Source organism: Bos taurus, chromosome 23 (genome assembly GCF_002263795.3).
Source record: "Bos taurus isolate L1 Dominette 01449 registration number 42190680 breed Hereford chromosome 23, ARS-UCD2.0, whole genome shotgun sequence".
NCBI lineage: Eukaryota > Metazoa > Chordata > Mammalia > Artiodactyla > Bovidae > Bos > Bos taurus.
In genome coordinates this window covers 25,857,947-25,884,190 of record NC_037350.1, presented here as the reverse complement: position 1 = coordinate 25,884,190, position 26,244 = coordinate 25,857,947, and the positions used below count along the sequence as shown (strand labels likewise).

The window sequence follows — 26,244 nt, the reverse complement described above, 5'->3', positions numbered from 1 at the left end:
GATATTTTACTGTTGTCACACACACACACACACACACACACATATTTGTGTGTGTGTCTGTGCGCTAAGTCACTTCAGTTGTATCTGACTCTGAGACCCTATGGACTGTAGCCCACCAGGCTCCTGTGTCCATGGGATTCTCCAGGCAAGAATACTAGAGTAGGTTGCCATGCCCTCCTCCAGGGGATCTTCCCCACCCAGGGACTGAACCCTCATCCTCTGCGGCTCCTACATTGTAGGCAGATTCTTTTACCTCTGAGCTACCGGGAAAGCCTATGTGTGTGTGTGTGAGTGTGTGTGTGCGTGTGTGTGTGTGTATGACACATAAGCAAACCCTAGACTTTAGTTGAAAGTACTGTTGTATGTTGAAAGTATGTTGTAACATATGCACCACACCAATGCAAATTGTTGATAATAGAGGAAACTAAAGGGTGAGAGGGGAGGGATATGGGAATACTCTGGATTTTCCATTCAATTTTGCTGTAAACCTGGAAAAAAAACTCTTAAAAAATAAAATCTTTTAATGAAAAAAAGGTGGGAATGAAGTACTGGAATATTTGACAACGTGGATGAACTTTAAAAACACCATACTAAGTAAAAAAAAAAAAAAAAAAAAATTACAGACACACCAAAAGTCTATGCAAAGTATTTTATGACTCCAATTATATGAAATATCCAGTACAGGCAAATTTATAGAAACAAGATGGACTACAGGCTGGAGGGAGGGGCAAATGGGTATGACTGCTTAATGGTGATGGAGTTTCCTTTTGGATGAAAATATTCTGGAACTGAATACTAATGATGGTTGCACGTATTGTGAATGGGAAAAATACCGATGTCTTGGACACTTTATTCTTTTCCTTAAAACTTTAATGGATAGGAAAATTAAATACACTTTGATTATATTCCTTCCTAATCTTAATTGAATTCAGATTTGAGACATCATTTCAGCAATTACATATCTTTCTCATCTTAGTAATAGCATCTTTCCCGTTTTGCATTCTGCCATTGAGATGTCTCTCTTCAAGAAACTGTAAAATCAGAGTCTGAATAAAGCCCTAAAAACTGTTTATGGTTTTTGGTTCCCTTTTAGTAAAAACAACAAGAATTAGACACTCTAAAATGACTAAAATGATGAATTTTGTGTGTATTTTACCACAATTGGAAAAATTTTAAGCTAAATAAAATAAGCGTGAATACACTTGTGAAAGAATAATATTACATACTAGAATATTACAGTACATAACTTCAAATATAAATTTAAGTATGGGAAAAAAAAAACCATGATCCAAAAGAGAAAATTCCAGAATGTCACAGATGAATAATCTTCAAAGGACAGTGAAAACCGTAATGTCTGCCTTCTTAGAAAGTGCAGTCTGTCATTCGGAGGTGTCCCTCAGTCTCACTTCAGAAGACTTTAAGACTTTTTCCAAATCTTTATGTTCTCCTTGGAGATGCTGCTGAGACTCCTTTGGGTGCAGGAAAGATTCAGAAGAACCTACACTAGGAGACCAAAGAAAGAAGGGGGTGCAGAATTTCAGATAAGAATATTGGGGGAAAGTATAGATAAGGCTTCCTAGGTGGCACAGTGCTAAAATTTACAACTGAGCACTCACGCACCATAAATAGGGCACTTGTTCAAGTTATCAAAGGAGAGGCCTCCAGAGGTGTAGTCAAGGGAGATTCTAACGCCCTAGAGACATCTTCAGGCAGTGGAGGCCTAGAGGAGAGGAAATGGCCCAGTACTCATTTCCATAGCAACCCCTTATCCCAACTCATTCTCAGATAATACACAGACAACTTCTTCAGAATGCTGTCCTTGGCAACACTCAAGGCCTATCCTGTCCTATCCCTAACCTCCGCCTCTCAGTACCACCCTCCTGAGACAAGCCCCTCCCGTCCCAGCTTGCGAAGGAGGCCATCAAATTGTTGCAGGACATCTGGCTGCGTGACTCTCTGTAGGTCACAAGCTTGTTTCCCTCAGAAAGGATTCGTTCTGGGTGAGCTGTTTTTGAATCCAATGTCTTATTCACTACAGAGAAAGAAAATCCATTCTGATAATAAGCAACATAGGAATACTTTAAAATATTAATTTCATGATATTAACATCCAAACAGGGAAAAAAGATACTATGACTTAAGAAAGTTAAAGTGGAAGAACTTTTTAGGGCTCACAAAATCACCAGTATATGAGAAGCCCTTCCTTCAGAGCAAGGAAAACTGATAAGTAAATCATCGTATTTTAATGATCTCAGTGAAATCAGTTCATGCTGACAGAATCCAGTTAAGTCTCAGCTTCAGAGCAAGGATGTCTATGCCATTTTTTTTCTTCCTCTCCCTCCACTAGATCACCTGGGAATGTGCACTGGGAGATTAAATTATTATCTTTTATTCCTTTTGCTTCTGTTATTACTGTAAATTGATCTCATTCAACACTGATCCTCAATTACATGCATGTAAGCCATGGACACTCATGTTTCATTAATTACTGAATATCCACTGGATGCCTTTCTGCTTCAGTGTCTGCTGAAAAGGTTCCCACTGCAAAGCCTGTTCCACACTGTTTCTGTTCTCCTAACTCACCTTTTCTGCAGTTTTTCCTCCAGATCAAGCCTACAACTCCAACAAGAAGAAGAAGAAGCAATCCCCAAATCAGCAGTATGTTCCATGAATAAATCATCCTTGACTCTGAAAAGGAAACCCCAGAATCACATTAAATCCTGAAACTGGGAGAATTTCAGGATTTTTCTTCTCATCTGAGCGGCTCCTAGGCTGCAGAGGAGGATGAGAATTGGTCCTGTCCAGAAGAAAGTTGGTCTGTTGCTCCCTACTCTGCACAAGCCGAGGAGAGACTAGAGGTTCATGCTAGCTTTCCCATTAGCCCCTCTCAGAAACACACACATTTCTCCCCTTTCTCTTTTCCAACTCTATCATCACCACAAACACTGGAACAGCAAAGGTGGCAAAAAGATAAATTTACCGAATCTGCAGCCATGAAAATGGTGCTATGGAAAATTAATTTCTAATCTGGAAGAAAACCTGTCATGAGGGGCAGGGGGAAGTGATGTCAATGTTTTTGCGTTGAAAAAGATACAGTGATGATACAGTCAATTCTTGGAATTTAGTAGCTGATGATATAACCATATAACCTTATGGCTTTAGAGGGGGATTTCAGGGAGAAGCTTAAAAGAGTAGAATCTATAGATGTCTTGAAGACCAGCTTTGCAAGAGATAGCAATAGACTTCATCAGAAAAGCAAAAAAAATAGAAAAGCAGTAAAATGAGTAAGTCTTGGTTGGTCTTCGTATTTAATTCACAAAGCTGAGATGAGCACATGGAATCACTAACCTGAAGCATAAAAAGTTGTCTTTTTCTCCTCGCCGAGAAGGGGGCTGCTGATGGAGCAGGTCACATTCACAATAGAGCTGTTTGTGACCAGTAGAAATGCCTCCACTTGAAATAGCCCCTGGCTGCCTTGAGTTAGGTCCTGGGAAGATGATGGTATTGTGTTTCCTTCCATGTCCCTCCATTGCACTTGGGGCTGTGGGAACCAGCCTTCTGAAGTGCACTTTAGCTTTACTTCTCCATCCTTTGGTCCCTCCATGGAGATTTGAGGGGAAGAACCCAGACCTGGGAATAAAGATCAAGGAAGGCAACTGAGAGCCTCTGCAAGTGGTTACATAGTCAGTGATTTCACTGCAAGGGGAGAGAGGGGTTCAGAGGCTTGGAGCAGAAAGCGAAGCTTACAGGGGTAAGCGAAGTTTATACGCCACTTAGGAATGAGACTAGCTGGAGCCTTTGTTTCCTTTTGTTTGCATGTTTTTATGTTTTGTATTCCTAAAATCATTCTGGGACAGATTAAAGGATGCAATAAATTTCAAATCCAATTTTTATTCTTCTATACCCCAAAAATTAACTCTGATAAGGTCATGAATCAACATGGCCAGAAAAACAGATAAGAGAATATTCTCAAAGAACAAAATCTTATAAATACATGTTTCCAATGGTAGAAAATTATGAAGTTCATTAAACTTGTTAACTTGTGCTCCCATGGAAGTTTTCTAAACATATTTATTAATTTGGATACACCACCTGTGGGAGAAACAGATTATCTGTGAGTTAGGCAATGTCCTCATAGTAGTTGCCAACCTTAGAAAAATCAGTTTTCACCCACAAACATAGACAGAGGGAAATCATGATGCAGGGGGTGATCTTGTCCCTCCTCGGTCCCTGCCAATACTGTCGACATTTTTATTTTTTTCCTATATGGTAGATCTGTTGGGTTGGCCAAAAAGTTTATTTTTAAGACATGATGGAAAAACTTGAGCAAACTTTTGGCCAACCCAACAGTTTAACCTTCAAATTACCATATTTCCTAATAACTACATCTTTCCCAATATTTTAGTAACACACTGAAATAATGAGTCCTGTGTCATTATGGAATAAGAATCTCACATTTCACTAGAGGTATGGTCACTTTATGGAGATCCTGGGAAGGATACAAATTCTACACACAAAGAATTAGGTCTGGTCCATTTGAGTTTGTGGACGTTATATATCTAAGATAGCTCCAGCATGTGGGAGAATTTACTGTACATTTGGTGAGTGAATGGACATTAAGAAAATTTCAGGTGCCAGAGAAATTTTCCAGGACCCAGCAAGTTAAAAGCAGTAGGAACAGACATTGAATTCAGAACATCTGTCTAAAATCCTTACCTATGATCTTCAGATCCAAATCGGCCTCTTGGTAGACCCCGTCTTTTTCAAAAAGGCACTGATACTTCCCATCATCTGAAGTCCTGGCGTCATTTATCTGCAGGGTCAGCCTCCCCTCACTGATAGCATCACTCAGCAGTGCAGTCCTCCCCCGATACTCTGCCATCTGCTCTCCAGCCACACGGGCCCCATCCGTATAGACGTAAACAGCAGGATGACGGTGGGATCGGACCCACCGCACCTCCATGCTCTGTGCATCAGTCTTTGGGGCCAGGGAGCAGGTTAACTGTATGTCTTCTCCCACTCTAACAAGGATGGGCTGGGAAGGTCCAATCACTTTTAAGGAAGCTGTTAAATACAGCAGACAAAGCACAATGGAAGATTCAAACTGGAGCAAATAGTGTCATCTGCAAGAACATCTCAAATAGTGTTTAGGACTCGGGACATCCAGCAGAGGGGGGCCTGAGGTTCAAAGGTATTCTTTACAGAGGTGGAGATTTGGTGGAATCAGGATAGAAGTTGCCCCTGTGCAAGGCAGAACCACCCCTGGTTGCATCTGAAGATTATCACTTATTAAACCCACACCTGCAGCCATTTCCTATAATCTCATTTAGTTTATAGACCCATAAGAAAATAATATTGCAATTAAAATCAAATTAACATTTTATCATTTCAAATTTGCATGACCTTAAACTACTTCTTAATCTGTGTGTGCTTCAGTTTCTTATACTACAAGACATATATGTCACTATCAAAATAAAAAGGTTTGCCTGGAGTTAAACCTTCCCTGATAGCTCAGTTGGTAAAGAATCCTCCTGCAGTGGAGGAGACCCCAGTTCAATTCCTGGGTTAGGAAGATCCCCTGGAGAAGGAATAGGCTACCCACTCCAGTATTCTTGGACATCCCTTGTGGCTCAGCTGGTAAACAATTCACCTGCAATTTGCAAGACCTGGGTTTGATCCCTGGGTTGGGAAGATCCACTGAAGAAGAGAATGGCTACCCACTCCAGTATTCTGGCGTAGAGAATTCCATGGACTGTATAGTCCATGAGGTTACAAAGAGTCGGACGTGACTGAGCAACTTTCACTTTCAAAAAAAATAATCCATATATAAAGGATTACAATGATAGCAATGCAGTGTGAGTGAGGCAAGAGATTCACGACCTGAGGTTATTGGAGCCAATCCCATTATAGACCTTGATAATGGCAACGAAATGAAAATGAGGTGGCTTTTTAGTAATGAAGTATGAAGAAATGCCTCTAGCTTGTTTTATAATACCTTATAAGTCAGATCCAGTCATCATATTTCAGTGCCTCAAGGTCCCACATACGTGAGCCTCTAAACACACACTAGTCAGTGTTCTCAGGTGATCTTGAAAAATGTTATAATGATCTTATAATGCTATTTTTGCCTAGAATCTTGCCCAGTATTCTTGCCTGGAAAATCCCATGGACAGAGGAGTCTGGTGGGCCACAGTCCATGGGGCTGCAAAGAGTTGGACACTACTTAGCGACTAAACAACAAAAAGATAATTTATAATAGAAATCCAGGCATAAATGTGTCACTTGTTTGTGTGAGGAATCGGAGATCAAAGGCAAAATGTCCTCATTATGTATTTCATAGGTAATCTTCTAGGTACTTCTCTAGAAACATAATTCTAATTTTCAGATTATTCTGTTCTATTCTTGATAAAATTTGTCTCCCAGTTATTTCCAGCATGCTGTTTGCTTTGTTTTGCAATTTTACTTAAAACATATTATTTCTACTTTATATGTACCTGTTAAAATCTAAACACAAATGTAGGAGTCAGGATAAAAAAGAGCTAGGAGTTTGCTGCTATTTCTTCATCCATGTGTCTTAGGGTAATAAAGCAGACTATTTCCTCATCTCTGTTATCTATATGAGGTTTTTTTTCTTTTCTCCTATCCATGGGCTGTGAGAGACAGTGAGAGACAGTGCACTAAGTCGTGTCCGACTCTTGCGACCCCATGGACTGTAGCCTGCCAGGCTCATCTGTCTATGGGATTCTCCAGGCAAGAATACTGGAGTGGGTTGCCATTTCCTTCTCCAATTAGTTGGACACTACTTAGCAACTAAACAACAAAAAGATAATTTATAATAGAAATCCAGGCTGTGGTACATATTAAATCTCAAACTAGATTTGCCCTACCAGAGATTGATAATTAAGAGCTAAAATTGATTATTCCCCAACTGTAAAATGATGATAAATCTATTCACCTTTTAAATTATTGGAAAAAAAGAAAATAACTCCCCAAAATCATTTAGCATCATGCTGGGCATGTGATTATCATTTCAAAAAATTAGTTATTATTTTTATAACCAATAACATTTTCCAGAGCAGGAACTAGGATTTCAGTTTCAGGACTTCTATAGAAATCTTGGTTTGCCAGCAGCCTCTGAGCTCTAAGTCACAAGCTCTAACAACACAGTGGCAGCTTTGAACTCCCTGATCTCCTCTCTATTACCAGCTCATCCTCAAGGCTCCTGAGGGCAGAGCCAAGGGAAGTTCTGGTCTTTTCATCTTATTTACCTTTGGTCCCAGAAGGCATGCACCACTTAGAAACAACAGGACATCAGACTGTACTTTGTGTGCTGGGTCTCCAAGGAGCATGTCATTTTGATTCAAATAACTCAGAGAAATAAGAGGATCTTCCTAAGGGACAGACATGTAGGCCAGCCTGCCCAACACTGGCTGGGTTTTCTGAGCTGTAACTGACAAGCTTTGCCAGTCAAGCTTTCTGTCCGCCCCAGGAGGGAAGGGATTTCAGTTGGAGGGTAAGGCTTATCAGGGCACAGTCTACAGAGTTATCTTATCTCCTCAGTCTACAGAGTTACCGTTGACTGTTCCAAGGTCCTTCTCTTTATCTTTATGGCCCAAAGGGGTCCAAAGTATCACACTAGACTCTGGCAGAGACTGGAGTGTGCTCTCCACCTTAATTTTCCTTGAAAACTCCTGTATGGGCTGAAACCTAACGTGCACACAGGCACCCACACACACCTTCACACATATTCCTGTACCAGGTGACTTAAAGGAGAGCAGGGTATCAACGGAAGGAGAAAATGAGCAGGTGGGTAGCAGACTGGTTTTTATGGGCTCAGAGAAGAGGTCACAGAAAGGAGGAGAGGGGGGAAGATACAAGAAATCAAAGGAGAAACTGAAAGAGGCTTAAAAATCCGTTGGTTATTGTTTAAACCACTTATCTTAGGTACCATAAAATACCTGCAGTCCACCTAGTAAGTAAAGAAAAACAGGAAAATGACCACCTGGAGCACAGGGTCCCAGGCTGCATCCAGGAAAGTCACAGCTTCCTCCCAACAGTGATGAGGTCAGGCCCCCAGGGGTGAAGAGCAGGTGCAGAAACCATAGCAGGGCGAGAGGGTGCAGGCGTGGGGGGGTGAGGACCTCCAGTATCACGACAGCACTGCTTACTCACGCCAGAAACTCACACCAGCGGTCCCATGCCATCCCCTACACACTCCCCCTCCTCCCGCCCAGTGGGGCAGAGCTTCTGTCTGCACCCGTTTTAGGCATCCGTCTGGGGCTCACGGGGGTCCCCACGGACACGGAAGGTGGCAGGTTACGCAGTGTGAAGGTGCCTCGTGAGACTGCGCTTTCCTGGTCCCTCCAGTACTAAGGTGAGACTTGGGAAGATCATGCCCCAGGTTCTCATCTGGGTCACGAGGTGTCACCTTCGCTGTGTGTGCTTTGTCCAGGGAGCATCGCCTTCCTCAGGGGTGGAGGGAGGGCAGAGGCTCATGTACACTCATGCACACCAACCATCTCTGCTTACCCATCTCTGTTTGGAGTTTTTCTGGAAAAAGAATGAGAATAACATATCAAGGAATTTGTTCTAAGAGAAAGGAGAGAAAATATTTCCTCCCCCTCCCAAAAAACGCAAGGTCTACATTTTCTCAAAACAGTTGATTCATAAGAAAGAAATAAAATGTAGAAAAATAATGACATTTTTTTTTCGCCTGGTAGTCCAGCTATTTTTCCCTTTCTCTGCACAAGAATGTTCTCAATTCTACCACCCCATGGTTCTGCTTGTTTCTGCTTATCTTTAACATATTTAACTATTGTATTGAAACAATAATATTATTTTTAATAAATGCAGGCCCCTTGGGACAAAGAGCAGGTGCAGAAATCATAGCAGGGTGAGAGGGTGCAGCTGGTGGGTGAGGCCAGTTATCACGATGGCACTGCTTACTCACACTAGAAACTCACACTAGCTGTCCTGTGCCTTCCCCTAGATACTCCCTCTCCATTTCATATATATGAAAAGTGTATTTTTATACCTTTATCATATGTGGACAAAGACAATTATCACCCATAATTACAAACTGAGAGGTATATTAATATATGCTTTGTAATTATATATACATATGTATATATATTTGACTCCTTTTAACAGCAACATATAACATTTAACTTTTTCCCTATAACCATTTATGTAAATAGCTATGTACTTACATCTTTATATCTAAATGTAGAGGGTGTCCCAAAAGTCTTAGTGCAATTTTAAGTTATTTAAAGCCAATAATCTTTTAAATACTGTTTTAAATACTATTTAAATATTAAATAGTATTTAAATTTAAATAGTATTTTAAATACTGTTTTTCATCAATGCTATAATGTATAGTAACATAAGACACTTAACACTCCACTGTTGTATTGGGTTTCTGGCTGCTATTTTTGCTGCTATTTATAAATGAGGCTATAATAAAGATGCATTACTGTGTAAATAGTTGTCTCCATCTCTGATTATCTTTAGATGATAAGTTCCTAGATGTAACTGGCAAAAATACAGCACAAGAAAACATTTCAGTTGAATGAATAGTTGTATTTCCTTCACAGTGTAACACATACTTGTGAGAAAAGAAAATTAATAAAGAAGAAAAGGCAGAATCCAAAAATAAATGGAATGCCATTAACAATATAGCTATATAGTGTATGTATATCTCCAGCCATAAATGTTTTATAGTTTTTAATGCATATTGGTGCTTCCCTGGTGGCTCAGATGGTAAAGAATCCACCTGCAATGCAGGAGACTCGGGGTCAGGAAGATCTCCTGAAGAAGGAAAATGGCAACCCACTCCAGTATTCTTGTCTGGAGAATTCCATGGACAGAGGAGCTTGGAGGGCTACAGTCCATGGGGTTGCAAAGAGTCAGACATGACTGAGCAACTAACACACACACAATGCATATTACTAAATATTAGATATTCTTCTTGACTAAAAAATATTAGGTGCTACAGAACAGTCCCTTCAACCTTTCCTACTAATGGGAGCATCTTGATCCTAGATGCAGAGCACTGACCTGGGATGGAGACGTCTGAGCCCTTCTCCTCGGTGAGTGAGGGGTTGTGGATGAAGCAGGACACAGCCTCTGTAGAGGCATCCCTGACCACAAGAGTGCTTTCTACATAAAACAAGCCATCTTCATCTTGGAAGTTATAATTAGAGAAAGTCAGCAACTTTTCTCCCTTGATGTCTTGCCAGGAAACCTGAGGTTCCGGGAACCAGCCCTTTGCAGTGCACACAAGCTGGAGTCCACTTTCCACAGATCCGTCCATGTGGATGTAAGGGTCAGACCCCAGACCTGCGGTAGAAAGACACAGCCCTGAGTCCCGGAGCCCATGGAGGCACAAATCACAGAGCTGGGGGTCCAGTGACCTTGCTCATAGGGAGAGAGCAGAACTTCAAGGCTCTGCTGAGCAAAAGGTGGCCCAAAGTCCTCCTCCCATTCAAACTGGAACTCACATACACTTTATACCTTAGTCTGGATCTTTAAATTCTAGCATATGAGCAGTATTTTCATTCAGACTCAGACAGGAAAATAAGAGTTACATAATGACATTTTGCTTCTGTCTCTAGCACTGCAAACTAAGATTTGTTACAATTTACTCATGAACTCCCTTGTGAGACAGACTTTGCCTTTTTCATCTTAATATTATTATGTCAGGCACTTGGACATGTTGGATGATATCTTGACTCCAATTTAAATAGAATATTTACTGTAAAGTGAGAACTCTTCTCCAGAGAGAATATTCTTCCCATTCCTTTTGTTGGTGGTTGTGACCTGGGGGAGAAAACAGATAACCTGGGGTATGCAAAATGGGAAGTCTCATGAGGACTTTCTGTATCTAAGCATTCCATTCCATGGGAAATGTTTTTGAGAATCCAAGTTTTATATAATCATGAAGTTCTTTCTCTATTCAACACAACTCTCAAACCCAAACAAAGGGGATTCTATTTTCCATAGATGACAATTTTGTTTCTACCACTTGTTGAGAACAGAGACCCATTTTCTTCACCCAGAGCCTTAGAAAATGCATAGCTTCTTTTCAGATGTACCTGAAAGTGAAATGCCTTGGTACGGGCCCTCCCCACTCCATATCTCAGAAGTTTGTGGATTCTTTTCATCTATCTTGAGTCAACTTGAACTTAATAACAGTAATAATCACACATAGGTGTTGAGAAAAAGAAGGTGTTGGAGATCAACCTCGTAGGGGAGCAAAGAAGAGAACAGCATCAGTTAGAGAGGTTAAATTCTCCTTAGAACAATTTTCCTGATAAGGTAAATGGATTTGCCTAATTTTTTCTTCTGGGCTTCCCTGGCGGCTCAGTGGTAAAGGTAAATCTGCCTGCCAATACAGGAGATGTGGGTTCAATCCCTAGGCTGGGAAGATCCCCTGGAGAAGGAAATGGCAACCCACTCCAGTATTCTTGTCTGGGAAATCCCATGGATAGAGGAACCCGGCAGGCTACAGTCCACGGGGTCACAAAAGAGTCAGACACGACTTAGAAACTAAACGACAACAGTAATTTTCTCTTTAGCACATGAAGTAGTTACTCCTGCCAGGGAGCCATATGATCCATTACTTTCAGATATTTGTTTTTCCACAGAGTGATCCTTTCTTCAGTGCGATTTATTTCTTCCAACCCCTTCCTGCTTTGCTAACACAAAAGCATCATGCAGGTCCTTGCCACTCACAATGGGTATGTCTCCAAACCGTCTGTGAGCCCCAATTTCACTGAACACTAGTATCCATAATCTCCATAAAAGCACAATGTTCTTAACCTCTGCTGTCTCATCATTAGCTTTTTAACTGAAGGCAGCGTTACTCAGACAGTGAGTTCACATCTCAGTGACTGTGTATTTGAGGCTGAGCACAGAGTCGGACACGACTGAAGCGACTTAGCAGCAGCAGCAGAGAACAGAGATGCAGGGCTTGTCAACTAGACTCGCTCACACAGCAGCTGACTTGCCTTTGCACACTAACCCGTATGGCATGAATTCTTGCCTCAGCAAAATTGCTAATGACTACGTGTCATCAATTTTAAATAATCCTCAAGAATAGCCAAAATTGTCTAAGTTAAACTTGGGGAAATTGTTTATAACTGAGCTCACTTTAAAGCCTACAGAACCACTTGCCTCCAAAAGAATCAGAAGACTGGACATCAGCAATTGCCTCCATGATTAAAAGAGAATTGTTCAACTGGAAATGAGCTTAATGCAAGTTAATATACCTCGCCTTCTGAGAGCCTGTGTCTTTCCCCATATACTCACTGGCTACTTGGAGTAGCAGGCTTGTTTCTGCAAGGTAGTTGTCATCTTTGACACGACACCAGTACTGCCCATGATCAGATGGCTGGAGGCTGTGAATCTTCAGAGACACGCTTCCCTCAGTGATGCCGTCTTCTATCCACTCTACCCGGCCTCTGTACTCCTCCATCTGTATCTCCGTTACTTCATCTCCATCCCGATACAAAAACACAGGAGTGCTAGGCTCCGAGCGGTACCACCTCACTTCCATGTGCATTGCGGTCCTCTTGGGAAGGAGTTGACAAGTGAGGAGGGCATCTTCCCCGACCATGGCCAGGATAGGATGGGCAGAACCCGTCACTCTGAAGTCATCTACAAAAGAGTGACACAGAGGAATCGGGAGATGTCACCTGAAGGAGCAATACGATTGCTTTGGGATGTCTCCTGTATCAAAACAGAGGCACCTGGAGGAGGGGAGGTTTTATTTTCAATGTTTTAAAGAAATCCAGCCATTATGATATGTATGTTTGGTGGTTACAGAGACAATCTTGTGTACTGAAAATAGCATGTAATTAAAAAACCTGAGTACGAGTGCTGAATCAATCACTTACCAGATGTGTGATTTGGAGAGAAACCCATTGTTCTCGAGAAATTGATTTGCAATCTCAATTTCTTCATCTTTAAGATTAACAATTACCACCTCTACACTGCTTTTATTCTCAAATAAGTTAAAGTGTAAACTGATTTTCTAGTTGAAAACTTTATTAGTTAGTGGCTTATTTTATATTTTACAGTGATTTATTTTATAGTTAGTAATTTCACAGAGGATGAGACAGTTGGATGGTATCACTGACTCAATGGACATGAGTTTGAGCAGACTCAGGGAGATAGTGGAGGACAGGGAAGCCTGGCATGTTGCAGTTCAGGAGGATGTAAAGAGTCAGACATGACTTAGTGACTGAACAATAACAATTTCACTTCAGTGACTGACATTGTAATCACTTTTCCTAAATTTTAGGTAATAGATTTATTCAATAGATTTTTAGGCTTTTCAGAATTGTTCTTGTCTTGTCCTAAGTAATGAACTGGATTTGTTTTGTTTTGTTTTTCTCTGAAATAGGCAAGATTCCAATTACTAGGGCTATGTAAAATGCAGCTTTTGCAAGGATATTTTTGGCAGATTTAAGGCAGTGATTAGTATAAAGAGTTCGAGCCTTTTGATAAAATTTTAAGTCATGTTTGACTTCTTTGTTATCTACAAATTGAAGAGATGTTTCATAATTCTGCATGTTCCTATACTTCCTAATTTCATGTCATGTATATTATGTTTTTTTCTCATCCTAAAATATTCCAGGGCCAGTTGCACTTTCTCTGTGCAGATCCAAAACTCCTAAGAAGGAACTTCATCTTGTTGAGTTGTTGTTCAGCATCAAGTTGATGGTGCTCACTATGGAACACAGGTGGATATCTGCTGCTATTCTGTGTTGATGAAATCTGAACATAACACTAGAATGCAAGTTGTGCCATCTGGGTGAATTTTACAGCTTAGGAAAGTGCATCACTAAAGAGGAGGGCAGCCTCACCACATCATATAGCTCCTGGCAGCCTCTGTCTGCTGCTGCTGCTGCTGCTAAGTCGCATCAGTCGTGTCCAACTCTGTGCAACCCCATAGACAGCAGCCCAACAGGCTCCTCTGTCCCTGGGATTCTCCAGGCAAGAACACTGGAGTGGGTTGCCATTTCCTTCTCCAATCATGAAAGTGAAAAGTGATTCTGATGTCCTGTGCCATGATTTTTTCCCACCTTGTCATCCTGCATTTTATTGGGGGTTCTGATGCTACCCACTGACTTTGACTTTTCACAATCTGTTTTCAAGTTACAATATTTCAACCAAGAAAATTCAGCTACCGAGATTTCCAAGCCCATTTCACGAAACTCTCCTTCAAGTTTATTTCCATGTATTTTCACACTGTTTAATTTACGGTAAGAAGCAGCCCCCTTTCTTGCCCTGCAAGAGTTATCCTGAATAGAAGCAGGAGAATGAATGACTCACCATGTTCCAGGTGCTGATTCAAGTGTTTTTCATGTACAGCCTCATTTAATCTTAAAGCCCATGTGAGCCTATGAGATACAGTTAGGTTGTTATTCTTATCTTAAGGATGAGAAAACTAAGGCAGAAGGTATTCAAGTAACTTTCCAAACATAACACAGCTGGAGGAGAAAGAGGTCTTTGTGGAACACAAGGGCTTTGACCCCTGGATCCCCACTCTTAATATTATACTAGCTCTTTTGAATTTGGAAGTCATCACCCAGACTGGACCTCTGAGACGCTGGAATATATGGTAAAGGGAAGAAGAGCATCCTACCTGATTGCTTCATGCTAAGAAGCATAAAGAAGAAGGAGGCAAACACACCAGACAGGCTGTATCCAGGAAGCTCCACCATCCTCCCTGGGGTAAACACAAGAGAAAATACAACTGTACCTAAGTGTGGCTGTAATACACAAGCGCTTCTGTGGTTTCCAGTGGTTATGGAGACATAACAGGGAAGCAACATCAACATCTTCCACAATCAAATGATGAAATGGGCTTGGCTCCCTTTCTCTGCTTTTATCCATCATTTCCAACCTCTTACTTACACTGTTGTACTTTATGCTATTTGGGGCACTTAAGGTAGACTTCTGATTGAAATGAAAAGATCTTTGGGGCTAAAGGGACAATGATGCTTTGATTACAAAAAGTCTCCTTAGGTCCATCTATTCTGAGCATGCAGAATTAGAGAGCATTCAATTACTTTTTCTCACCCCTCCCCTTTCAGTTTGTCCTGCAAAGTCCTTCATCTCTACAGTCTCCTGGGTGTAAAGGAAAGAGCAAGAAGGCATCATAAGCAGGACTCTCACCAGGAGAACACAGGGGCAAGGGGATGCCTTGTAAAGTAAAGAAAATAATAGTGGAAACGGTGATACAGAAGAAGATGACCAAGGAAATGACCTTCAATAACCTTTCAGTATCATCTTTCTGTATCATACTGAAGACACATAGAAGTGAATAAAAGAAAAAGCCTAATTGGTAGAGATGGGCAAACTCAACATGCCCATTGTAACCAACAACATAAAAATACTTCCACACAGTTAAAATATTTTAAAACTACCAAGATTAAAATGCTAGATTTAGTTTTGGAAAATGAAACACTCAGGCTGAAAGGTATCTAAGATTTTAGTCTATCAGCTGTGTTAAGAATCTTATGGAAAGAAAAACTTCACACCAAATATAAGAACTTGCACAAGGGCAATAAGTTATTGCTTCCCCCCACCCCCACCCCGTCCGCCAAAACTAACACCAATACGATTTTATAGAGCAGGAGGGAAAATCAACACTCATCTTAAATGGAGATGATGAACCAAATGGTCCAGGAGATTGTGTTTTCTGTATTATGACTGTTTATGTTCTAAAGTGATACACTGTTGTTGTTTGTTGTTGTATCCAACTCTTTTGTGACCCCATGGACTGTAGCCTGCCGGGCTCCTCTGTCCATGGGATTTTCCAGACAAAAGTACTGGAGTGGGTTACCATTTCTTTTTCCAGGGGATCTCCCCAACCCAGGGATTTGAACATGTGTCTTCTGCGTCTCCTCCATTGCAGGTGGATTCTTTATCCCTGAACTTTCAGGGAATCCCCTTTCAACTAAAATATCTCCAGAAAATGTGATTCAAGCCCAGCCACAAAACCACAATACCTGAAAGAGTGGTTAAATATTTTCGGAAAATGAGCCTGAGGGTTAGAAGACAGCATGGAATAGTAGTAGTTTGCTGCTTGAAAAGGATCAGTCACGTCCCCTCAGCTGGAAGGAAATTACCATCTTGACTTCTTAACTCCTTCTCAGAAACATGTTGTTCCAGCAAGTAAAAGCTAAGAAAACCTGCAAAGTCCATGCCAAAGTACCATCACTCACTGAGGCAGACTAAGAAGGACCCACACTTGCTACAAATCAGTTGGTAAGTTTATGTTCCTTTAGACTCTTTATGGAAAGCAGAGAGAAAACTGGCAAAAGTACTCTAGGAAAAGGCTGTCCAAACCAGGAAGCTTTCAAAGAAAGCTGTGAAAATGCATATTAACCTTCAATGAGGCTCAGAAAGAGATTGGTGAGAGAGTATAAACAGGGAGAATAAATGCCTTAAACCAGGGTTCTCAGTGGGGAGGGAGGAGGGTTTGCCCTTGGAAGGCATTCGACAATGTCTGCAGATATTTTTGGTTGTCACACCTAAGGGGAGGGTGACATATAATGAGTACCAGCCACCACTGCTGCTAAACATCCTACCATGCACAGGAAAACCCCTACAGAATCACCCAGTCCCAAATGTCAACGAAAAAAGAGTGAAAGCTGCTCAGTCGTGTCCAACTCTTTACAGTCCATGGGATTCTCCAGGCAAGAATACTGGAGTGGGTAGCCTTTCTTCTCCAAGGGATCTTCCCAACCCAGAGATCAAACCAAGGTTTCCCACATTGCAGGCAGATTTTTTACCAACTGAACCACCAGGGAAGCCTAAGGATACTGGAGTGGGTAGCCTATCCCTTCTCCAGGGGATCTTCCTGACCCAGCAATCCAACCAGGGTCTCCTTCATTGCAGGTGGATTCTTCATCAGCTGAGCTACCAGGGAATCCTAGTGGCAAGGAAAAGAGCTGCCATAGACCATCTGCTATCAGCATGCTGAAAATATTTGACACATTTTTTTTTTGTTTTTTGTAAATGAATAACTGGACTTACATTGTAAGCTTTAAATCAAAGCATTTTAATTGTAAGCTTTTGACATCTCTGTATTACCATTTGAATGTAAGCCAAGATTCTTCTGAAACCACCATTGATATTAAATGTGGTAAACTTGGATATTGTCAAGTGATATGATAGGGTATGCATGTGTTTCATCAAATTCTTAAAATTCCATATTTCATTTCATTTTCTGGATAAAGTGCAACTATTAGGATGAGATGATAAGTGGTAGTTTGTACTTAGGCGATGGGTAAATAGCAATTCCAAATTTCAAGATCTACATATGCACTGTTCAAATTCGTGCCAAACAAAATTACAAATTGCCACACAGTAGGGGTTGTTAGAAGATTTTCTTTTTTCAGTAAAAAGCCTCAAAAGTTAAATTCTCAAAATGCCATGTAACCATAGTAATCAACTGGTAATAATGAATTAAATCAGTTCATGAAGTTTGAAGCCTATTTATCTACACAAACTTAAATACAGTGACTTTTTATAAAGTAAAGTAACATGAGATTTCTCGGAAACAAGGTGACTTTGTGTTTACCTCCATGACCTTGAGAATCTTACTTTACTCCTTGAACCTCTCCTTTCTCTGCTCTGAAGGGGACAATCATTCATAAGATTTTTCCAGAAGGAGGAGCTAAGATGGCAGAGGAGTGAAGGAGGAGCTAAGATGGTGGAGGAGTAGGACAGGGAGAATACTTTCTCCCCCACAAATTCATCAAAATAACATTTAAACGCCAAGCAAATTCCACAAAACAACTTCTAAATGCTAGCAGAGGACATCAGGCACCCAGAAAAGCAACCCAAGTCTTGAAAAGGAAGTAGGAAAAAATATAAAAGACAAAAAAAGAGACAAAAGAGGGAGGGATGGAGTTCCATCCCAGGAAGGGAGTCTTAAAAAGAGAGAAGTTTCCAAACACCAGGAAACCTTCTCACTGCCAAATCTGTGCCAAGCCTTGGAAGCACAGAGGGCAACATAACAGGGAGGAAAAATAAATAAACAATTAAAACCCGCAGATTGCGAGCCCTACGGTAACTGTCCCAGCGGAGAAGCAGCGCAGATGCCTGCACACACCACTAGCAAGCGGGGGCTGGACAGGGAGGCGCGGCGCGGGCTGCATTGCTTAGAATAAGGATCTGGCCTGAATACCCCGAGCGCTATCTGAGCGAAATAATTTGGGCTAGCAAAGCAGACTGTGGGATATCTACCACGTGAAAAGCCAGCCCTAACCTAAGACACCACCAGGCCCGCACATGGAACAAAGGACTGAACAGAGATAGCGGGCTGCAGACCTTCCCCCTCTGGTGACAGGCACCCAGAACCGGAAGGGGGCAATCACAGCCCCAGAGAGACATTATCTATAAAACTGTAAGCAGGCTTTTTTGCTAACTAAAACTTCTTGGGGGTCTGGACGGTCAACATCCACCTGAGAAGGTGCGCCAGTTGTACACCTAGATAACCAAGCGGCGGGGAGGCAATAAGTCGCAGCAATCGCGCTCGCCCAACACCTCATCACCTGAGCTGCTGGGACCTGGGAAGGGCACAAAACGCAGGCCCAACAGAGTCTGCGCCTCTGAGGACTACCCGAGTGCCTGAACCTGAGCAGCTTGGACCCGGGAGATGCAAGCAGCCCAGGGCCAGCCACGGATGGTTCCCAGTGGAGCAACCTAGAGCCTGAGCAGTGTGGGCAGGGAGGCTACACACACTGTGAGCGGGGGCAGGCCCAGTGTGGCTGAGGCACTGCAAGCACATGCCAGTGTTATTTGTTTGCAGCGTCCCTCCCTCCCCACAGCGCAACTGAACAAGTGAGCCTTAAAAAAAAAAAAAAAAAGTGTCCTCCACCGTCCCCTTTTTGTCAGGGCAGAAAACAGACACTGAAGAGACCAGCAAACAGAAGTAGCTATAACAGAGGGAACCGCCTTGGAAGCTACAGGCAATAGATTAAAACCCTGTGGTTAGTACTGACTACATAGGAAGGGGCCTATAGATCATGAGAAATATAAGTCGGACCAAGGAACTAGCCGAAAATGAACTGACCCCACAATACCCACAACAAAACCAGAGAAAGTCCTAGATATATTTTTACTATTTTTATGATCATTCTTTCTTTCTTTTTTTTAAAATTTTTTAAAAAATTTTAAGTCCTCTATTGTTCCTTTAATTTTCACTTTTATAACCTGCTATTACTTTGCAAAAAAAAAAAAGACCCTATTTTTTAAAAGCAAACTTCATATATATATTTTTTATAATTTTTGTGACCTTGTTTTTTATTTTTTCTTCTTTTCTTTAGCATTGTATTTTTGAAATTCCAATCTTAGATTTTTAATTTTAGCTTTTTGGTATTTGTTATCAATTTTGTACCTATATTTTTTTATAATTTTTGTGACTTTTTTTCCTCTCTCTTTCTTTCTCTTCTTCTTTTATATAACATTGTATATATGAAATTCCAAACTCTACTCTAGATTTTTAATTTATGCTTTTTGGTATTTGTTATCAATTTTGTACCTATATTTTCTTTATAATTTTTGCGACTTTATTTGTTTTTGTTTGTTTGTTTTTCTCTCTTTCTTTTTTTTTTAAATTGTATTTTTGAAATTCCAAACTCTACTCTAGATTTTTAACTTTTGCTTTTTGGTATTTGTTATCAATTTTGTACCTATATTTTCTTTATAATTTTTGCAACTTTGTTTTTGTTTGTTTTTTTTTCTCTCTTTCTTTTCCTTCTTCTTTTCTTTAACATTATATTTTTGAAATTCCAAACTCTACTCTAGATTTTTAATTTTTGCTTTTAGGTACTTGTTACCAATTTTGTACCTTTAAGAACCCAATCTTCAGTACCCATTTTTCACTAGGGAGAGAGATTACTGGCTTGACTGCTCTCTCTCCCTTTGGACTCTCCTTTTTCTCCACCAGGTCGCCTGTGTCTCCTCCCTAACCCCTCTCTACTCTACCCAACTCTGTGAATTTCTGTGTGTTCCAGATGGTGGAAAACACTTAGGGAACTGATTACTGGCTGGATCTGTCTCCCTCCTTTTCATTTCCCCCTTTTATCCTCCTGGCCACCTCTGTCTCCTTCCTCCTCCTTCTCTTCTCTGTATAACTCCGTGAACATCTCTGAGCGGTCCAGTTGTGGAGTGCACATAAGGAAGTGATTACTGGCTAGCCCACTCTCTCCTCTATTGATTCCACCTCATCTCATTTGGGTCACCTCTAACTCCCTCCTCCCTCTTCTCTTCTCCATGTAACGCTGTGAACTTCTCTGGGTGACCCTCACGGTGGAGAAACTTTTCATCTTTAACATAGATGTTTTATCAATGGTGCTGTATAGAAGGAGAAGTTTTGAAACTACTGTAAAAATAAGACCAATAACTGGAAGCAGGAGGCTTAAGTCCAAACCCTGACTCCAGGGAACTCCTGACTCCAGGGGCCATTAATTGACACGAGCTCATCAAACGCCTCCATACCTACACTGAAACCAAGCACCACACAAGGGCCAACAAGTTCCAGGGCAAGACATACCAAGCAAATTCTCCAGCAACACAGGAACACAATATACAGGTTGTGTATATTGTGTATTGAGCTCCAATATACAGGTTGCCCAAAGTCACCCCAAAACCATAGACATCTCATAACTCATTACTGGACACTTCATTCCACTCCCAAGAGAAGAAATCCAGCTCCACCCACCAGAACACCGACACAAGCTTCCCTAACCAAGAAACCTTGACAAGCCACCTGTACAAACCCACACACAGCAAGCAAACTCCACAATAAAGAGAACTCCACAAACTGCCAGAATACAGAAAGGACACCCCAAACTCAGCAATTTAAACAAGATGAAGAGACAGAGGAATACCCAGCAGGTAAAGAACAGGATAAATGCCCACCAAACCAAACAAAAGAGGAAGAGATAGGGAATCTACCTGATAAAGAATTCCGAATAATGATAGTGAAATTGATCCAAAATCTTGAAATCAAAATGGAATCACAGATAAATAGCCTGGAGACAAGGATTGAGAAGATGCAAGAAAGGTTTAACAAGGACCTAGAAGAAATAAAAGAGTCAATATATAATGAAAAATGCAATAAATGAAATCAAAAACACTCTGGAGGCAAAAAATAGTAGAATAACAGAGGCAGAAGATAGGATTAGTGAATTAGAAGATAGAATGGTAGAAATAAATGAATCAGAGAGGAAAAAAGAAAAACTAATTAAAAGAAATGAGGACAATCTCAGAGACTTCCAGGACAATATTAAACACTACAACGTTCGAATCATAGGAGTCCCAGAAGAAGAAGACAAAAAGAAAGACCATGAGAAAATACTTGAGGAGATAATAGTTGAAAACTTCCCTAAAATGGCGAAGGAAATAATCACTCAAGTCCAAGAAACCCAGAGAGTCCCAAACAGGATAAACCCAAGGCAAAACACCCCAAGACACATATTAATCAAATTAACAAAGATCAAACACAAAGAACAAATATTAAAAGCAGCAAGGGGAAAACAACAAATAACACACAAGCGAATTCCCATAAGGATAACAGGTGATCTTTCAATAGAAACTCTTCAAGCCAGGAGGGAATGGCAAGACATACTTAAAATGATTAAAGAAAATAACCTACAGCCCAGATTATTGTACCTAGCAAGGACCTCATTCAAATATGAAGGAGAAATCAAAAGCTTTACAGACAAGCAAAAGCTCAGAGAATTCAGCACCACCAAACCAGCTCTCCAACAAATACTAAAGGATATTCTCTAGACAGGAAACACAAAAACGGTGTATAAATTCAAACCCAAAACAATAAAGTAAATGGCAACGGGATCATACTTATCAATAATTACCTTAAATGTAAATGAGTTGAATGACCCAACCAAAAGACAAAGACTGGCTGAATGGATACAAAAACAAGACCCCTACATATGCTGCCTACAAGAGACCCACCTCAAAACAGGGGACACATACAGACTGAAAGTGAAGGGCTAGAAAAAGATTTTCCATGCAAATAGAGACCAAAAGAAAGCAGGAGTAACAATACTCATATCAGATAAAATAGACTTTAAAACAAAGGCTCTGAAAAGAGACAAAGAAGGTCACTACATAATGATAAAAGGATCAATCCAAGAAGAAGATATAACAATTATAAATATATATGCACCCAGCACGGGAGCACCACAATATGTAAGACAATGCCAACAAGTATCAAAGGAGAAATTAACAATAACACAATAATAGTGGGAGACTTTAATACCCCACTCACACCTATGGATAGATCAACTAAACAGAAAATTAACAAGGAAACACAAACTTTAAATGATACAATAGACCAGTTAGACATAATTGATATCTATAGGACATTTCATCCCAAAAGAATGAATTTCACCTTTTTCTCAAGTGTACATGGAACCTTCTCCAGGACAGATCACATCCTGGGCCATAAATCTAGCCTTGGTAAATTCAAAAAAAATGAAATCATTCCAAGCATCTTTTCTGACCACAATGCAGTAAGATTAGATCTCAATTACAGGAGAAAAACTATTAAAAATTCCAAAATATGGAGGCTGAACAACACGCTGCTGAATAACCAACAAATCACAGATCAAAAAAGAAATCAAAATTTGCATAGAAACGAATGAAAATGAAAACACAACAACCCAAAACCTGTGGGACACTGTAAAAGCAGTCCTAAGGGGAAAGTTCATAGCAATACAGGCATACCTCAAGAAACAAGAAAAAAGTCAAATAAATAACCTAACTCTACACCTAAAGCAACTAGAAAAGGAAGAAATGAAGAACCCCAGGGTTAGTAGAAGGAAAGAAATCTTAAAAATTAGGGCAGAAATAAATGCAAAAGAAACAAAAGAGACCATAGCAAAAATCAACAAAACCAAAAGCTGGTTCTTTGAAAGGATAAATAAAATTGACAAACCATTAGCCAGACTTATCAAGAAACAAAGGGAGAAAAATCAAATCCATAAAATTAGAAATGAAAATGGAGAGATCACAACAGACAACACAGAAATACAAAGGATCATAAGAGACTACTATCAAAAATTATATACCAATAAAATGGACAACGTGGAAGAAATGGACAAATTCTTAGAAAAGTACAACTTTCCAAAACTGGACCAGGAAGAAATAGAAAATCTTAACAGACCCATCACAAGCACGGAAATTGAAACTGTAATCAGAAATCTTCCAGCAAACAAAACCCCAGGTCCAGACGGCTTCACAGCTGAATTCTACCAAAAATTTAGAGAAGAGCTAACACCTATCCTACTCAAACTCTTCCAGAAAATTGCAAGGAAGGTAAACTTCCAAACTCATTCTATGAGGCCACCATCACCCTAATACCAAAACCTGACAAAGATGCCACAAAAAAAGAAAACTACAGGCCAGTATCACTGATGAACATAGATGTAAAAATCCTTAACAAAATTCTAGCAATGAGAATCCAACAACACATTAAAAAGATCATACACCATGACCAAGTGGGCTTTATCCCAGGGATGCAAGGATTCTTCAATATCCGCAAATAAATCAATGTAATACACCACATTAACAAATTGAAAAGTAAAAACCATATGATTATCTCAATAGATGCAGAGAAAGCCTTTGACAAAATTCAACATCCATTTATGATAAAAAAAAAAAAAACTCTCCAGAGCAGGAATAGAAGGAACATACCTCAACATAATAAAAGCTATATATGACAAACCCACAGCAAACATTATCCTCAATGGGGAAAAGTTGAAAGCATTTCCCCTAAAGTCAGGAACAAGACAAGGGTGCCCACTTTCACCATTACTATTCAACATAGTTTTGGAAGTTTTGGCCACAGCAATCAGAGCAGAAAAAGAAATAAAAGGAATCCAAATTGGAAAAGAAGTAAAACTCTCACTGTTTGCAGATCACATGATCCTCTACATAGAAAACCCTAAAGACTCCACCAGAAAATTACTAGAGCTAATCAATGAATATAGTAAAGTTGCAGGATATAAAATCAACACACAGAAATCCTTTGCATTCCTATACACTAATAATGAGAAAACAGAAAGAGAAATTAAGGAAACAATTCCATTCACCATTGCAATGGAAAGAATAAAATAGGAATATATCTACCTAAAGAAACTAAAGACCTATATATAGAAAACTATAAAACACTGGTGAAAGAAATCAAAAAGGACACTAAAAGATGGAGAAATATACCATGTTCCTGGATTGGAAGAATCAATATAGTGAAAATGAGTATACTACCCAAACAATGTATAGATTCAATGCAATCCCTATCAAGCTACCAAGGGTATTCTTCACAGAGCTAGAACAAATAATTTCACAATTTGTATGGAAATACAAAAAACCTTGAATAGCCAAAGCTATCTTGAGAAAGAAGAATGGAACTGGAGGAATCAACCTACCTGACTTCAGGCTCTACTACAAAGCCACAGTCATCAAGACAGTATGGTACAGGCAAAAGTGATGCTGATGTATAGAACAGTCTTTTGGACTCTGTGGGAGAGGGAGACAGTGGGATCATTTGGGAGAATGGCATTGAAACATGTATAATATCATATATGGAACGAGTCGCCAGTCCAGGTTCAATGCACGATACTGGATGCTTGGGGCTGGTGCACTGGGACGACCCAGAGGGATGGTATGGGGAGGGAGGAGGGTTCAGGGTGGGGAACACATGTATACCTGTGGCAGATTCATTTCGATATTTAGCAAAACCAATACAATATTGTAAAGTTAAAAAATAAAATTAAATTTAAAAAAAAATAAAAATTTAAAAAAAAAAGATTTTTCTGGCTGTATCATCACCACTTGACAGACAAGGAAGCAAGGCTCAGGGCCCAAGCACAGCTTCAGACAAGACAAATGAGTAATATGATCCTGGTTTTCTAAGGCTTAATCTAGAGCCCCTTCTTCATCCAGCCTGCTTCATTGCAATATTGTGAGGCTCAAATACGCTACGGCAGCACTTTGAAAAACACAGGGTGGAGTGAGTACGAAATACCAGTAGGAGTGTTACAACAAGCGGCAGAGCTTCCCTGCCAGGTGTCTCTGCGCCCCGCTTCCTCATCTTAGTCAACTCCCCCGTCCTCATCCTCCCTCACCAGGGACTCTCCAGTCCACTCACGTCTCCCTCTTTCCCTCAGGGTGAAGGCAGGGGGCTGCTGGGGTTTCTCCTCACCTGGTCCCCGGTGTACCCTTCGTCCACAGAGCAGGTTCCACCGACAGGTCAGAGCCTGAAGTGCTGCCTGGAGCAAGAATGGAGGCACAGTCAAAGCGGGGGAGGCCCCCCAGGTCCCCTGGGCTGTGGGTGAAGGAGGTGTCAAGCCGCCTCCCCCAAACTGAAGGAAAAGCCAAATCCCTGAAGATGAAACTGCAGTCAGAATCACATCTTCACCTCCTAGCTGTAATCCTTTGAAAAGTGAAACGCGGGTGGCAAGTGAACTTTGACTGGGTTTAGTATGAGTTCTTCAGACCTGCAGACCAAAAGGTAACGTTTACACTTTCATCTCTTCCCAGAAAGCCAGGCCCCACCTCACATCCGGCCTGGGGCGCCTTGGCAGATCCTCACAGCACCTCAGGCTGGCCGCCTGTCTAAACAGCCCCACTACCTCCCCACACGTTAAGGACTCCCGCGTATTGTCAGGTCTCCACGGGGCTTAAAGTTGGACGCAAGACTGAGTATCAAGTATCCTTCCCCTCTTCTAATGATGAGAAGCCCGAGGCCCAGAGACAGGAGCTACCTTCTCCAGGAACAGAGCGCCAGGCCAAGGTCTCTCCCTGCTAGTTTATTGCTCTTTTAACGTTGGTTCTTTATCTCCCTTTGATGGGTAATAAAGAGCTTAATTGTTACAGACACTGAACCAAAGAAATTTAAAAAGCTTTTCAATACTATGTTTAGGCACAAAAATTATAATGAGGGAACTATATCACATTCATTGTGTGTGTGTGCGTGCGCGCACGTGTACGCGCACATTGGTTTAACTTAGATTTTCCTTTAAGTTCCCCTTAAGTCCATTCCTTGAATCAGAGGGCAAGTATCGCTGGGATCTGCGTACTTGCTTTAATCGTGCTTCCCAGGTGTTGCATTTTTTAAACTAATTGAAGGTTTGTGGCAACCATAAGCCAAACAAGTCTAATGGCGCCATTTTCCCAACAGCGTTTGCTCACTTCATGT

The 26,244-nt window shown here is 40.7% G+C and overlaps 1 protein-coding gene across 7 annotated transcripts; it reads right to left on the bottom strand.

The window, feature by feature from the left end:
- Window positions 1-635: 635 nt before the first annotated feature.
- Window positions 636-25,837, bottom strand: BTNL2 (butyrophilin like 2). Of its 7 annotated transcripts, XM_024983781.1 has the most exons (12): window positions 25,811-25,826; window positions 25,465-25,543; window positions 25,249-25,315; window positions 24,473-24,563; window positions 14,650-14,733; window positions 12,309-12,656; window positions 10,056-10,337; window positions 8,529-8,549; window positions 4,716-5,063; window positions 3,348-3,629; window positions 2,583-2,687; window positions 636-1,503 (listed from the first exon to the last, which is right to left on the bottom strand). In XM_024983781.1, the coding sequence occupies exons 5-12, from the start codon at window positions 14,726-14,728 to the stop codon at window positions 1,499-1,501; spliced, it is 1,470 nt and encodes a 489-aa protein (XP_024839549.1). In that variant the 5' UTR covers window positions 14,729-14,733; window positions 24,473-24,563; window positions 25,249-25,315; window positions 25,465-25,543; window positions 25,811-25,826; the 3' UTR covers window positions 636-1,498. The 7 variants fall into 7 exon arrangements, with proteins under 7 accessions (XP_024839549.1, XP_024839548.1, XP_010816596.1 ...); XM_024983780.1 differs by having other exon boundaries at window positions 25,249-25,543; window positions 25,811-25,837; XM_010818294.4 differs by lacking the exon at window positions 25,811-25,826 and having other exon boundaries at window positions 636-1,498; window positions 25,465-25,804.
- Between the last annotated feature and the right edge of the window lie 407 nt (window positions 25,838-26,244).